The following is a 17,040-nucleotide window of genomic DNA, read 5'->3' on the forward strand; positions in this document are numbered from 1 at the left end:
TTTGATATTTTTATCAACTTTACACTTTCACATAATTTGTGAGGCCAAAATATAAACTCAAACATAGAAAATCATGTATAGGCCTAGGCCTGCACTGTGAGTTCCCTTCTTGGAATTTGTTCATTGAATACTTCTTGATATCTTCTTAATGTTATTTTTGATATTTTTATCAACTTTACACTTTCACATAATTTGTGAGGCCAAAAATTTAAACTCAAACATAGAAAATCATGTATAGGCCTAGGCCTGCACTGTGAATTCCCTTCTTGGAATTTGTTCATTGAATACTTCTTGATATCTTCTTAATGTTATTTTTGATATTTTTATCAACTTTACACTTTCACAAAATTTGTGAGGCCAAATATATAAACTCAAACAGAGAAAATCATGTATAGGCCTAGGCCTGCACTGTGAATTCCCTTCTTGGAATTTGTTCATTGAATACTTCTTGATATCTTCTTAATGTTATTTTTGATATTTTTATCAACTTTACACTTTCACATAATTTGTGAGGCCAAAAATATAAACTCAAACATAGAAAATCATGTATAGGCCTAGGCCTGCACTGTGAATTCCTTCTTGGAATTTGTTCATTGAATACTTCTTGATATCCTCTTAATGTTATTTTTGATATTTTTATCAACTTTACACTTTCACAAAATTTGTGATGCCAAAAATATAAACTCAAACATAGAGAATCATGTATATAAGCCTGCACGGTGAATTCCCTCTTGGAATTTGTTCATTGAATACTTCTTGGTATCTTCTTAATGCTATTTTTGATATTTTTATCAACTTTACACTAAATTCATATAATTTGTGAGGCCAAAAATATAAACTCAAACATAGAAAATCATGTATAGGCCTGCACTGTGAATTCCCTCTTGGAATTTGTACATTGAATACTCCTTGGTATCTTTTTAATGATATCTTTTATATTTTCATCAACTTAAGGAGGAGCTGACCTTGGCGGTTTTTTTTTCATGCACCTAATTACTAACAGTATTCCTGACTATATTCTGAAGAATTGGGAAGGGCTACAAAAACAAAGTTACCATGACTATAGCCAAGATTACCATCATCATGTCTATGAAGTTTGATTTTGTTTAGCTTTTACAAATTTTTTCGAGAGTGTAAAATGTTAGAAAAATAAAAGTTTTGAACATTTGACACTATATGCGAAATTCAATAAAAGCTAAACAAAATCAAACTACATAGGAAGGATGGCAAAAACCTTAGCTATATTCATAGCAACTTTCATTTTCTAGCCTTTCCCAATTCTTCACAATACAGCCTAGAGTAGTACCGATAGGTGCACGAAGGGTCGGCTCCCCTTAAAACTTTCACAAACTTTTTGTGAGGCCAAAATATAAACTCAAACATAGAAAATCGTGTATAGGCCTGCACTGTGAATTCCACTCTTGGAATTTGTTCATTGAATACTCCTTGGTATCTTCATAATACTCCATGACTTAAACAGATTACAAAGACTAGAATAAATACTTGATGACAGAGGCCAAGTCCCAACCCAAACTCACTCCATAAGTAAGCAATGTGCTGGTGGTATGATTTGAACCCATAATCTCCTGGTCACTAGTCTGTACAATTAACATGATTAATGGTACTGTACTGTAGAACTAATCACAGTAATGCTAGACAAAAAGCATTGATCACTTTTCAATTAGTTTTGAGTGGAATTATCAATCTGTCTTGAGTTTTGCCATAGAGTAGCCCATGTCTCTCACTGGTGAACTATCAGTTCATTTGTAATACTTTTAGCTCCCTTATTTGTGAGTCTCACTATGATTGGCTACTTGGGCAACTGGTGTGTTGCAACTGGTTCGACCACGTATTGTTCGTGTATTACACAATAAACAGTGGCGCTAATATTGAACCAGCACTTTTGTTTCACGATTGCGAAGTTTGAACCCAATCATAGCTCTAGTAACCAGTCACATTTCTCAATTGTTGATATAGATATATGCAACAACCTACTCTGAACAGAATACATAATTCAGAACAGTAAACATCAATTCGACATCTGATGATTTAGATGATAAGATATAGCTTCCTTTATCCGTTCAATTTCAAAGTCTATAGCCAATCACTTTCAAAGTCTTTCAGTTTGTTACATAGTTGGAGGACTTGTGGATGAACGGCTGTCTTCTTGCCTTTCTTTTTACTTCTCTTGGACCCTTGACTAGGGTTGATGCCAAGGAAGCACCTGAAATCAAATTCATACATTCATATCAGTTCATTCAATATCAGTGACAATACATTGTAATTTGTAGTTTTATTATTGAATAATATTCTATGTAAAAGATTTTCATAGACATTGAATGCTGTTAACATAAGTCACAAACATCTAAGAATATGGTTCATTCATATATCAAAAGGGTTTTGCACTAAATTATTACAACGAAAGGTATTTAAGTTGAAACTTATGCACTACATGGATTTTTCATATTAGTTTATTTTGAAGGACTGTATAATTTTAACATTTTTGACCTACTGTGGACTAACCACTCTACAAATTATGATTTTCCCACTAGTTACAGGCCCATACACATCAACTGACACTGATTGATGATCACATGATTCAGGTGTTTCTGTTTAATGTTAAGGTTGGATTCAGGTACAGCAATTTGTCCATTTGAACTGTTGTTGAAATCTATACAGCAGATTTGCCAATAATAAAATGAATATTTTAACTTGTTTCCAGCATTACTAAATACTATTAAAAAAAATATCATCAGACATTGGAAGCAATCAAAATATGCACATTATTTAGTTTTCATCATTGTTATTATAATTAAAAAGCTACAAGGGCTACAATAGTACATGTACAATGAAACCAGTAATGAATGACACATTATTTGAATTCCTATGATCATTTTACATAAAACTCCTCAAATCTATTATAAAAGTTTCAAAATTATTGCAAAAGTTTCAAATAAATTGTGAAATAGCTTCTTGCACCCTCAGTTCATCCAATCCATAATGTGTTGGGCGGTACAAAATGTTAATAATGAAAAACACATCACACAACACCTCAAAGCAAATGAAGCAGAGAAATAAACATCCTTATATATAATCTTACCTCTGAATAAATTCCAATGTTGTCCGATATTCTCAGGGTACTCGAAGTTAAAGACGAGAATGTAGAGAACCACAGGGCCAATGCTGACAGCTGGTTGGTGATGAGATCAATGACTACCTTCCCATTTATTGTCAGTGAGAACTTGTTAGTGTCAAATGGTGAATCTCCTATTTAAAGTAAAGAAAGATAAAATGCATTGCATACACACAATGAAAGGAATGCCAGTTAAAGGGACAGTCAGTGATTGTACAGAGATTCAACATCCCCTTTTAATGTTATGTATAGGTAGATATACCAAAGATCACTTTAATCCCAAACTTTTAGCCAAGTCTGACCTTCCGTTTAGAAGTTATGCAATATTGTGTGCATTGCATTGTTCCATAGGCTTTATGGCGAATTTCTGATGCCCGCGCATCAGAAAATAAAGATTTGACTCTCGCTCACAAACTGTATAGTTTGTGCAAGATTCCTTTTCAGGCTAACCTTCCCCAACAAGCAAAAAAAAAAAGGTATGTGTGAAAAAAAGTTTGACCTTGACCCGCAGATCTCTGACTGTCCCTTTAAGCATTAGACATGATTTCATATTGAAAACAATAATAAATTCCAAAGCGATTATTGTTTCCAAGTAAAAGTACTACTTTTTCTGAAAGAAAATTTGATGAGGAATTCAAATCTGTGACTATTTTCCTTCAAGTGTAGAAGAAATTTAAAACAAACTGATTTAAAACTATGACAAAATTACATATTTTGGATCTACCTGTAACTTGGTTGGACAACATTATGTTTACATTACAAGTTTGTCTCATTTGAAGGGCTAGTATGTCCTTAACTGATGAACTGGCATCTGTGCAGTTTGATTACTCTCTCAAAATTACATTGAATTAATTTATGAACTGACACAATTAGCAACCAAGATTGGCTCCAACTTTATATTGGGTGATAATGAATAAAACTTAACTTCTAAACCTCCTTTTAGCTACTAGGCCTATGTTTTAAGCTAAAGCAATACTGACATGTCAGGCTATATATTTAGTTCAGAAAATGATCTTTCTTGGCTTTTGTCAGTTAGGCCTAAGTGTTTCCTGACTGGATTATGAGTGTTTGTTGCAAAAATCCACAAGAGAATTTCTATGCTTATTCATTTATTCCCAAAGTTTCATGACCAGGTTTTTGCTCTTTGCTGGATAAAAATCAAATGTGCAAAAATTTAGGTACTTTCCAGAAAAATGTAATTCAAAGATTATTAAAATGTCAATTTAACCTCTCAATGAGCTAAGTCAATTGTCTTTACAAATTTTTAAAGGTAGAAAGCAAATTGATTTTAGAGCTTATTTTTTTAGACTACTCTCAGAAATAAGGGTTCTAAAAGGGTTCTTCACTTGTCCTCTATATGGCACCCTTTAAGGTTCTAAAAGGAACCACTAAGACACTCTAGGGAACCTTTATTGGTTCTTAATGTAACAAGCTATAGAACCTTAAAGGGTTCCTGAATTTTCTGTAACCTTTTTGAGGGTTCAATAGCCAGGGTTCCATATACTGGACAAAAAGGTTTCAGTTGGCACCCCCTTTTTCTGAGAGTGTAAGTGATAATCGATAGCCAATAAAGCCACAATGAATAGAACTTACCATGGGCAACAAGACAAGGTGTTGCCGGTAACTCCAGTGTTTCAATGGTAGAAGCTGAAGTACTTGTCAAGGTCTATTTGAAATATAAAAGAAAATCAAGTTCAGTAAAACATAATTACAAAGTAGCAATGGTATCAATGTGTACATGATCTGATATCGAACATTTAAATAATCTCTCCCCTGAAATGTGGCCACTTCACAGCACTGAAAAAAAAAGCTAAAGGAAAAAAATCAATTCTAATGCCTTTCACTAGGAATGCGACAAACAGCGTTTTGAAACTAAACTTGCAAATTAAATGATACAACATAATATTGTAGCTCAATTTATTGGGAAGAGTATTGTCCTAGTATACAAAGGTTGCCAGTTCAAATCTAAAAAATGCACTATTTGAATGTAGGTGTTTTTTTTTTCAATGTTATGCACCAGCCACGTCTCTGGGGAAAGATATAATATCAATCCAGAGGAAAAAAGGTACTTCTTTCCTAATTATCAGATATTACTTTTGTAGATTCTTAAATCTTCCATTGACTGTAATTAAAGCATTATTATATGCAATTTGCTCACAGCTCACTAGTGTGCCCTCTATGTACATTTTACCCAATAGTTTTCAATTATTGTTTACATAAAACAGAACATTATAATATGTTGTGAATACAACAGCTGTACAAGCTACAGTTATGAAGGAATCTGCAATTACTTTTCCTTTACCAGGATCCCAGTATACCTTGTACTGTAGTATTGAATAGGAAATGTTGTAAATAAAATACTTCCAATTTACGCAAAGAAACCAACATGAAAACACTGAGGGCTTAAAAATAATATTTGTTTTAAATTTCATTATTAAAAAGACAAAATATTGGTAAATAGCAGGTTAACTAGGTGGGTGTAATTTGAAAAGAAACAGTTGGTACATATCTGTACATTTTATGCTTATTCACCTCCCTAGTAACAACACAATAGTTAAAAACAATTTGAATGGCAATCAATTTTTAAATTACAATATGTAAAACTTGAGTGACTGTCAATTTAAAGCTCACCTGTGTATCCATTATCCCAGCTTCGAAATCCTCTTTATAGAAGCTTGTCAGAATTGCCACACTTCCAATAACTGTTGGTGTCTTATCTTCTGCTTCTTGCGTTGCCTTATTTATTTATTTCATGCAGGAAGAAACTTGTTTGTTATGAATCTGATCAGCCATGAATGCCATGAGCTTTGGAACCTTCAGGCTTGCTGCATTCTCCATTGCACTGTACACATTAACTCCAGTGAGCTGCTCAAAATGACCTAACATGCTCTTCTCCGTGAACAGAAAAGGCCAATCATTCAACATAGCTGGGATGTTGAAAGTAGTGCTGTTGATGGCTTTGCGCTGACTGGCAAATGTTTGTTCCATGTTAACGGTGACATCATCTGTTTCACCCTTCTTGTGTTGCTCTTGCATTTGTCTCTTCAGATTGAGTTCAGCTTCTTCACTACCCACAAAGTCCGGCATCCAATTGATGCAGCCATACGCATCAACAGCTTTAACAGAATCCTTGTCAGATTCAGCTGACAGTTTCCTCTTATTCACATTTGGTCGTGTAATTTTATCAACCTTGTTGACAAGCTGCTTCAAAAAACTGTCATAGCCTGTTCCAACATCCATACCCCCTACTTCATCACGAAATGATTTGGGGTATTTCTCAACAATGGCACGTGCCAAAAGTCCAAGTTGTTTGGTTCGTGGCAGTTTGCTCCCTGGCTTGTTGAGATTATCAACGATGATGCGTATCATTTCCCTTCTCAGTCTTGGTTCTGGCCGCTGACCTGCTTCCAATGCTTCCATTAACTTTGGTGGCATTTTGCTCCATGGGATGTTATCTTCTGACTCGGACACTGGTAATTTCTTAGCTCTGGTGTTAGTGCCAGCACCACTAGTGCTTGCACCACTAGGGCTCGCAACACTCAATTGGCTCTCCAGATCTAAAGATGAATCTAAAGATGAATCTAGAGATGACTCTAACCACGATTTAATTGGGAATCGCCCTGATGAGGCTGGCGTACCAGGCGTAGATGCTGATGGTGTTCCCTTTGATGACTGTGAAGATTCTGAAAAGAAATTTAACAGACAACAATCATTCATTTTTTGTAAATAAAACAATATAAATTTTAACTCCAGGGGATGAGCCTTCTCAAATGTAGATTGTATCAGTTTTTTATCAGAATATTGGCGTGTAGAAATAGATTTGACTTGATACTGGAATGAATTAGTACATGTATTTCAATGTCGTTTGAATTCTGCTGCATTTCTGAATAGTCAGTGCAATTTACACTTCTCAGCAAAAATGGAGTTATTTCTATAAAATACTAGGCCTACATGGATTCTTGGATATGGGTAAAGTCAAAAATAATGGCACCGTTTGGTTTTTGATGCCTGCTATCCAAATGAAAAAGACCAGCAAAGAAATTCATCTTTCAAAAATTGTGTTATGATTTTCTCTTTAACCACAGCAATTTGTAGTGTCATAGCTGTCATGTAAAAAATAATATGCCCAATTTTCTTCCCCATATGGTCAGGAGTGTTACACTTTAGCGTGACAAGAAAAGAGGTACTTGTTTTTTAATCATGCACTGTAAAAAATATACAAGGTGCAAAGTGTTGCATGGGTTTTCATGGCATTTTGTGAAGTGTCTGCTATTCATAGTCGCTAATAGTCTACTTAGGAACATGTGAAGATTACATGGTGCGAAAAATAAAATATGTTCCAAAAATCACCTCTCGCCAGATTGTGTAGCATTGTAAGGTTATGATGACAGTAATAATCTATTTCAGTCTGTTTAAAGTAAAAGCAACATTTGGGTTAAACTTGGAAAAAATAAAACTTGCATGATATCCAAAACGTTTTCTTTTTTAGAGCGGGTTGAAAAGAGAAATTCTGTCTCGTCAGGAGTGTTACATCAGAATTCAACTTGATTTTTTTCATACACCAAGTTGGCAATATTCATACATTACTTTTTATTTTATTAGTGCATTGGGATAGGAACTCAAAAAACAAGAAAAATATTTGCCATTGCTTGAACATGTTTGCTACAGCTATCTAAATAGTCAATGTCAGGAGTGTTACACAGAATTAATTAATTGGCAATAATTCAAATTTCTGAAGAAATTACCAGTCTGTTGGTGTTCTTTTAGCCCTGAAAATATATTCCTGAAGCCAAACTGCTGCAATCATGATGTAAAGACATTCATATTCAAGAAATATGTACATAAAAACATGGTTTTCATAGCTCGACCAAAATGTTACACTCCTGACAATCAATTGTAAGTAATATAGGCTCAACAATAAAATTGAACTAATGTAATTCAATTTTTTGCCCCTTTTTGAGATAGCCATAGATAGTGTCACCATAAAATTACAAAAACTACTTTAGAAAATGTGATTTGCAAATTTATATATTTGAGGCTATACAGTTACTGTAGCAAAGTGTCAGGAGTGTTACAAAAACATGCAAGCTGGGCTCGAAAAACAACAATGAACGTAAATCACCTAAATTCTGTGCCTTTTTTGAGAGGGCCATAGATGTTGTCAACAAAAAATTACAAAGACTGTTTTAGAAAATGTAGTTTATAAAATATTTCAGGCCATACAGGTAGTGTACAGTGTCAGGAGTGTTACACAATAGTACTACTTTGATGGATCCTTACACCAATTTGAAGAACAATGTGATGCTAAAAACCTCAACACAGTTTTTGCACATCATATTGCATGATATAAACTTAAACAGAAAATAATTTAAGATGTTTCTTTTGACAAATAAAAACTTTTGTTCCTGATTTCCACGAATTTTTAGGTGTTTAAATGAAAATTTTAATTTTTTTCCAAAACTTTGTTTCCATGTGAAAAATTCTACATGACTATTTTAGTTTAGTGTCTAAGTAATTAATTAAAACTCAAAGAATTACATATTTGCATAATTTTGTCAAAATATAACAAGGAATGACATGGATCTTTTGTGTTATGTTTCTGAAGATTTTGGACTACTTTTGCCTATAAACCAGTTGAAAAAATATATTTAGTAATATTACTGAAGTAATTTTTTATTTTTCTTGAATTTAGATATGTTTTGCTTACAATAAGACAACAATTACATCTCTGAACACTGTTTGTAATTTTGACACTTTTGTCACACTTAGGTGCCATTATTTCTGATTATACCCATATGCATGTGTTTTAGATTCTGAACAGAGTCTTACTAGAAAAAAGAAAAAAATTATCAGTCTACATCATTAAGTATCCTTTGTGTTATTTAAGATCACAGAATTGATTCTACTCAAATGGTACACATTTTAATTGCATTTTTTCAGTTTTACATTTCACAGAATATTGCAAGACATCCAGTAGCATAACTGTGGGTAAGGGTGCCCGTGGGTGACATTGGACGGATCACGGTTGCCCTCTCAGGGTACTGGAGAGTAGACCCAAAATAAATTACAGGTGCATGCAGTGATACATGTATAGGTGTATTGACTGTATTCCCAATTTTCTTTACATTTTAAGGTGGTACTACACCCCCTGATAAATTTTGTGACTAATTTTGCATTTTTCTCAAAAAATAACTACACACTGGTAATAAAAGTTATGTATATTATAGGGCAAGGAATCCAACTACTTCACTGAAATTTCAGTGATTCAAGACAAGTGGTTCATTATATGTGTTAAAGAATTCCCAATTTCTTATTTCTCGACCCAAGGGCTAAGAGTAAAATTGTACTTTTGATTTGTTGGGAGTGGCCTTTCTTTTCCTTGTTCTTTTCTTCAATCCTGTTTCTCTCTTTTCTCTTCATATAGGCCAGCATGCTTATATAAGCTTTTAAAGCTTGGCTTAGGCATTTTGCTTGAACCTGGTCCCATCAGGACCCAAGTGTGTGTCCGCCCGGACCGACCGGGTTAAACAAACAAACAAACAAACAAATGAGGTACATCCTAGCGGTACCTCTTTTCTTATCATAAATAACGCATCGCTTGTCTTGAGTCACTGAAATTCCGGTGTAGTATAAACTGGATTCGTTGCCCCTATAATATAGGCCTACATAACTTTTGTTACCAGTGTGTTATTATTTTTGAAAAAATGCAAAAAAGTCAAAAATTTATCAAGGGGTGTAGTACCACCTTAACATTTTTCTTACCTGCTGAGAACTTTCCTTGCCACGCATGAACTAACTTCCTGCTTTCAACTAGTGACAACATAGGAAGGTCTGATGCTTGTAGAAAGTAGAGGTCTGATGTGCTTGTGACTCCATTAGCTTTGAAGAAATCTTTCAGTTGCCCAAGTTTTGCTTCTGTTATATTTGGAAGGACAGTCGTCACTTCAAGTTCAATTGAAATTTCTTCTATAATATCAGTGTCAGCATCACTAAGTGTTTCAGCAGTGCTAGCCATTCTGCATTGAGAAACAACTAAAAATATATAAGTATGCAATATAAATTCAAACATAAATTCACCAACAATGGCATAGGATATGTATTTGATACACTTTGTCTTGTTTTGTTTTGTCAAAGAAGCGATCTAGCAAACTTATCAAAGTAAAACACTTCGACGCCACGGTCGTCTTCTTCAAGTCCTATCGGCCGATATCGTCTCATTACAGCGCCATAACGGCTACTCCCGGGGCTGCTCCTCTGCATGCGGTATTCTGATACTAACAGCGCATCCTCAGTTCAATCAATTATGCATAATTACCCAGGAAAACGGTCTATAAAGTATTATTACAGGAGACCTGTGAACTTACGGGTTTTCAAAAAAGAAAATACATTTTTTATTTGTTTGTTTCTGTAAATTTACGGATTTACCAGAACATCCATATTTTTTCTGTAAAATAACATTAATTCCGTAAAAATACGGAATGATTCCGAGTTGTTTGGAATATTTACCGTTAAAACTCTACGGAATATTACGAATATTCTGTATTTTAAGGAATATTTTCCGTAAGAAACCTCGTTTTATTCTGTATTTTTAATGAATAAGTTTTACGGAATGAATAAATTACAATTTACGGATGTTCCGTAACCCTGCTGCCGGAATGTTCCGTAAAATAACGGAATAGTTTGCTTCTATAAAACTATGAAAATATATCTCAAAACACTTAAAAAGTGAAGTATAATGTTGAAAAACAATTAGGGTCCTATGTGTTTTTACCTGCGGTAGGATCAATTCACATTTATATTATGATTTAATTTGATATTTTTAACAGTGATGGTGTTAATTAAAAAAAAAAAAAAATGGTGAAAGTCATATTTTACCTGTAAATTAACTTCATACTAATATTTTAACGGTTTAAACGTATGTTTTATTTGTAAATAAACAATAAATTACATTAAAATTAAATTATAAAAATTTGCAGATTGTATCGTTAAAAAACAAACTAAACTTTAGATTGACAGGAAAACGTTAAATTGATGACTTTAGCGTCTTGAAAACGGTAAAAATTCAATTGTGGTACAGGAAATTGTAAATTTACGGTTGTTTACCATAATGTTGTGTAAAATTTGTTCAAATATAGTATAAGCCGTATTTTTACCTGTAAATTAACATTCTAACAATTTTTAACAGTGTTAGTAATGCACTTTTAAAAGAAACTGTAAGAAAACGTTCAAACGCATGTTTTATATTTAAATAAACAGTAAATTACATTAAATATACAGTCATTTGTTTAATTTTGCACATTACATCGTAAAAAACCGAAACATTACATTGACAGGAAAACGATAATTATACTGATTTTTTAGCGTCTTTTGTATATAAATTGTTTTGAAAACGGGAAAAACTTTTAATTTTTCATGTAAATTAACGTTGAACTTCAATTGTGGTACGGACGGGAAATTGTAAATTTACGGTTGTTGACCATGATGTTGTGTAAAATTGGTTAAAATATGGTATAAGCCGTATTTTTACCTGTAAATTAACATTCTAACGATTTTAACAGTCTCTGTAATGTAATTTTAAAAGAAACTGTAAGAAAACATTCAAACGCATGTTTTTATTTGTAAATAAACAGTAAATTACATTAAATATACAGTCATTTGTTTAGTTTTGTATATTGTTATCGTTAAAAAATAAACTAAGCATTACATTTACAGGAAAACGTAAAATTGCTGATTTTTAACGTCTTTTTTTGTGTAAATTGTTTTAAAAACGGGACAAACTGTTTAATTTTCATGTAAATTAACTTTCACTTATTTGTGATACGGGAAATTGTAAATATACGGTTATTGACCATAATATGTTGTGTAAACTTTGTTTAAATATGGTAAAAACCGTTTTTTACCTGTGAATTAACATTCTAACGATTTTAACAGTGTCGTAATGTACTTTTATAAGAAACTGTAAGAAAATGTTCAAACGTATGTTTTTATTTGTAAATAAACAGAAAATTATATTAAAATTACAGTAATTTGTTTAGTTTTGTATATTGTTATCGTTAAAAAATAAACTAAACATTACATTACAAACGTAAAATTGCTGATTTTTAACGTCTTTTTTGTATATATTGTTTTAAAAGCAGGACAAACTGTTAATTTGCATGTAAATTAACTGTCACTTCAATTGTGGTACGGAAATTGTAAATTTACGGTTATTGACCATAATGTTGTGTAAACTTTGTTTAAATATGGTAAAAACCGTATTTTTACCTGCAAATTAACATTCTGACGATTTTTAACAGTGTCGGTAATGTACTTTTAAAAGAAACTGTAAGAAAACGTTCAAAATTATGTTTTTATTTGTAAATAAACAGTAAATTGCATTAAAATTACAGTTATTTTTTACTTTTGTATATTGTATCGTAAAAAATGGGATATTTGATAAAAACATTACATATACAGGAAAATGTAAAATTCCTAATTTTTCACCGTATTTTTGTATATAAATTGTTTTAAAACGGTAAAAATTGTATTTTTTCCCTGTAAATTAACGTTCATTTTTAACAGTGTATAGAGCTTATACAAAAGTTTTAAAACCACAGTTTTCAAACATTAATATTACAAAGCTAATTATGAACGTCTAATTTAGTGAAATTCAAGTTAATCTTTGTCTAGAGTGAACCATTTCAATGTACTTTACAGCATTCCAATGACATTTAATACAGCATTGCAATGACGTTTTTTTGCATGATACTCTGAACTGGAGGTAGAATAGAACAAAGTCTTTAATAACACTGACTGAACATTTGTGCTTAATTTCTTCAGCAAATCCAAATTCTGATATTTTTTATCTTTGAACAATACAATGTCACAGAAAAAAACAATATCAGAACTTGATTTGCTTCCTACCCCAGACCACCTATATCTAGACTGAAATCCCAGCATGATGTGAAATAACACCAATATTCAAACTTTTAAAGCAAAATACAAGTAAAATGTAGTAACCACTGTAACTTAAACAGTTCAGTCATATTTTCAGACTTACAAACACTTTTCTACTGGTTATAACTAGGCACTTGTGAAATTGGTTCACATTTCACAAAATTTCTGAATAATGTGACGGCTGGTACTGCGCCCCTTCCTCTCCTAGCTCAAATATGAACTTTTGTATGAAATCCCATATGTGCTGGCATTGCCATGGGTAGTCTACATCCAAGACGTAGATGAGTTTAAAACAAACATCTACACCTTGAAGCAGGCTTGAGCAAGGTATTGTCTCCTGTTCAATGATTACAAATACTTGTTCAGGTCTTGCTGCTTGGTGTCCAAGTGCTAGGATAAAAGGTTGTCTTTGCCCATGCTGTTCCAGAAATGTTGGCATATTAGTTCCAACCTGCATAAAATATATGAAATACAAGGGATGTAATGTAATTATTATTAATACAATGGAAAATTGTTTTGAAAAAAAAAGCTTCCATACCTAGAGCAAGCATGATCATTTCCAGCTGAAAAGCTGTTTGCAGGGTTTTTTTAGTTTACAATTAAAAAAAAAATTAAACCTGTTTTTCAAATACAGTTTCACACGCTTTCCAGACTATTTCATGAAGTTGTGGTGTTCTCATGCCTGCTAGAGTATAAATACAATTAGGGACTCATTATAGGCTGTGTATTACTATTATCCCAAGGAAAATCCACCATATTGAATCGTCACATTTGTTGCCAATGGAGACTCAATAAATGGGGCCAAATAGCGTACCATTTCATGGCAAGCCCCCAAAAACATTTCAAAATGTGTAATTTGTGTCAGATGTGTATTCTGTAATAGATACAAGGAAAGAGATTTCAAAATGTAATAGCCAGAAAATGTGACAATCAATCTATTCTTGGCAAATCTGCAACCAAGAGAGGGGAGGGAGGGAGAGAGAGAGAGAGAGAGAGAGAGAGAGAGAGACAATATCAAGTTCTGCATGAAGCAGATGTGGCGATGTCACTGATTAATCCTACAGTAGGTGAACACCAAATTTATACTTGAAGGAAGCTAAAATTTAGAGTGGTGTAACAATTTGAAATGGATAAAACATTAGTAACTTGTGTGAAAATTACCAAAACAAATACTCAGCATTTGAATTGAAAATGGAAATCAGTCTATATCCTACCTCTTTGCACTGAATAAATGCAGTACATGCTTCAGATACTGTTGCTCGTTGGTGTTTTGTACCTTTTGACAACTTCATTTGACCAGGAGGGAACAACAAAGGCAGAACCAAAATTGCCAAGTCACTCTTCTCCTTCTCTGAAATTTAGAAAACAAGGTATATATATAATTATATAATGTCACAATTTGTATGCAAATTATTGTTTTGAGCTGCGTCATTACTACTAATCTTACCTGTAACAACCATCCAATAACAGCAAAAAGGGTTTATCCCTCAGAATATCACATTTGAAAAAAAAGAAAGAAAACGGGCCGCCTCCTTTCCTCGAGCACCATGTTGGATAAGACCGAAAACTATACTAACAATGGTTATTTTACATTGAAAAAAAACTCCAAAAAAATCCTCTGAACGAGAATCAAAACAATAATTTTAAAACTGTAAAGGGATACTGATCAGTAAGAATTAGTAGGTAAATTTTCACCGGAAAATTTTCTGGACATGTGACACCCATGGGCGCAGACATATTAGCATTATGGAATGTGGCCCGAGCACAGCGGGTGTTCTTCCAATGTATTTGAATAGGAAGAATTCTTCCTTTGAGGCAAAATAAGTTACTTGTCGCAAGTTGATAATGTTATGGTAAAAGTTTCCGTAGATAAATATTTTTTTCCGTAGATAGATATTTTTGAAATTACGTTTTGATGATATTGTGAAAAAATTAAGATAACATAATATTCAATAAATTTGCAATGCACAAATTTCTATCAAAATTGCGGTCAAAAATATTATTCCAATTCAAAATTACTAAGACTTGAATAGCGAGGTCACCGCCGGGGGTCAGAGATCAGGCTCGAGGTTACACTCACATTGATATGCATTGGTCACCTGTCCAGAAAATTTTCCCGTGAAAATTTACCTATTAATGTTGACTGCTGATCTTATCTCAACATTCTTGCTTGTGCTGTACACAATTTCAACATCTGTCATAACAATCTCCACAAGCCATACATTTCTTTATTATTAAACATTTGACAAAATAATAGAAAATACAGTTGACAAAATGTATCCAAATTATTTAATATGTGTAGCCAAATATATACCTGGTACATCTGAATATAGTGGCTTGACATATGCTAAACCATCTTCACTGCTGATGCTGTTGATGTCAAATATCATTTGACTGTGATACAGGAGGTGCTAGCAAGAATGATGAGCATGTGGGAATATTCAACACAACACCTTGGTCAGACATGGTACTTTGCATAGTTGACCCCATTCCAAACTGTAAATTCAATGCAGTGAGAAAAGAGAGTGAGAGTTTATATAATTTTGAGTCAATAATGCATGGTGGATTTTGGTATTTTTATTTGATAAAAATTGGTATTTGAAGAAAACTGCAATAGACTCAATCTAGGATTCTCAATTTAAAAACAAGGTGGTTTTTCAATTTCAATGAAAATGCAAAACTGATATTAAAACAAATAATTTGGATGTTGGTCCCGGATAGGTCAAAATTTGAATTTCAACTCATGATTTGAACTGTTCATGTTAGACCATGGTTGACTTAAAAGTTGAGGTAAACTTAAAAGTTTACCTCTGAACCTGTCTGCATCATTTTCTTCAAACCCACAACTTATAAGCCAACCAACAACAACATCTTTCTGACTCCATTCCTTTGTAGGTGTAGGGTTCATGTTGACTGTCCCTCCCATCTCATAGATGCATGTTTGGAGAAACTCCCATGCTCCGCAGCACTGGGGCTGGTATTCTAAGTCAAGAACATAGCTGGTTTTATAGCACGCATAAATCGCATTCATCATGGTGGTCTTTTGTATTGCTCTTCCTTCTATGATTAGAAATATCTGCAGTGGATTCATCAGTGTGCCTATCAGAAGAATTAATGGCTGTGGTCTACTTTCTTGGATATCCTTAAGGTATTTGTCTAGTACAATGTTTTCCTGAACAAAAGAATGAAAGAAAGAAAGAAAAATAATCATATAAAAGAGGCTCAGAACTGTATGGCAGGAAATGTAATTCTCAGCAAGGGATCTTCAAATAAACAAAACAGAAATTACCAATTTGGCAAACCAGAGCATTGCAAGCATTGGACATCGATGTAATCAATCCATGCAATCCTATAAAACGCTATAGCTTTTTACAACCTTGAATTGTGTATAAAAATTGGGATTCTTTGTAATATTTCACATGATCATTATGTAGTACAATTTACCACATAGGTAAAAGCAATGCTTGTGCAAAGGTTACACAAATAAAACAACAAAGAAAACAAAGTAAATTTTAGCATGTTTTAGATTTTTTTTTTCTGAATATGTCAGTGCACATGATCTCATCAGATTAATGTGTGATATGAGCTTGTTCTGGTGAGGTCACTGTCGCCCTCAATAGCCTACACTGAAAACATAATGTCGTAAGTTCTACTAAGTAAAAGTTAGTAAAAACGATGTCTCGTTCTACTAATCAATGATTTGTACGGCATGACAAGCGATGCTATATATTGGTTAGGCATGCTTAACTAATGTGCCGAAATGATTAGTACGGCATGGGTTTTACGAATTTCAAACCTGCCGTACTAACCTATAGGATCGTAAAAACGATGTCTCATCCTACTAATATTGGTTAGTTGGACAGGCTCAACTAACTAATATTGGTTAGTTGGACAGGCTCAACAAAGATTAGAACTCGTTTGACTGGCGGAACGAATCAGTTGTACAAATGTGATGTACGATGCTTGGGGCA

General features: G+C 33.2%; 1 protein-coding gene, 1 long non-coding RNA gene and 1 pseudogene across 2 annotated transcripts; all 3 read right to left on the minus strand.

Annotated features, from left to right (window-relative positions):
• Positions 1-17,040, minus strand: part of LOC140163008 (uncharacterized) — a 301,006-nt pseudogene that overhangs the window by 132,444 nt on the left and 151,522 nt on the right.
• Positions 1,924-10,208, minus strand: LOC140168514 (uncharacterized). The gene is made up of 4 exons (XM_072191920.1): positions 9,896-10,208; positions 6,313-6,816; positions 3,101-3,131; positions 1,924-2,224 (listed from the first exon to the last, which is right to left on the minus strand). Exons 1-4 carry the CDS (start codon positions 10,200-10,202, stop codon positions 2,095-2,097), a joined length of 972 nt encoding a protein of 323 aa, XP_072048021.1. The 5' UTR covers positions 10,203-10,208; the 3' UTR covers positions 1,924-2,094.
• On the minus strand, positions 3,157-6,303 carry LOC140153248 (uncharacterized). Its single transcript, XR_011859084.1, has 3 exons — positions 5,765-6,303; positions 4,727-4,799; positions 3,157-3,267 (listed from the first exon to the last, which is right to left on the minus strand). It is a non-coding gene; the product is annotated as an uncharacterized lncRNA (long non-coding RNA).

The sequence above is a fragment of the Amphiura filiformis genome, chromosome 1, assembly GCF_039555335.1.
Source record: "Amphiura filiformis chromosome 1, Afil_fr2py, whole genome shotgun sequence".
NCBI classification, from domain to species: Eukaryota; Metazoa; Echinodermata; class Ophiuroidea; order Amphilepidida; family Amphiuridae; genus Amphiura; species Amphiura filiformis.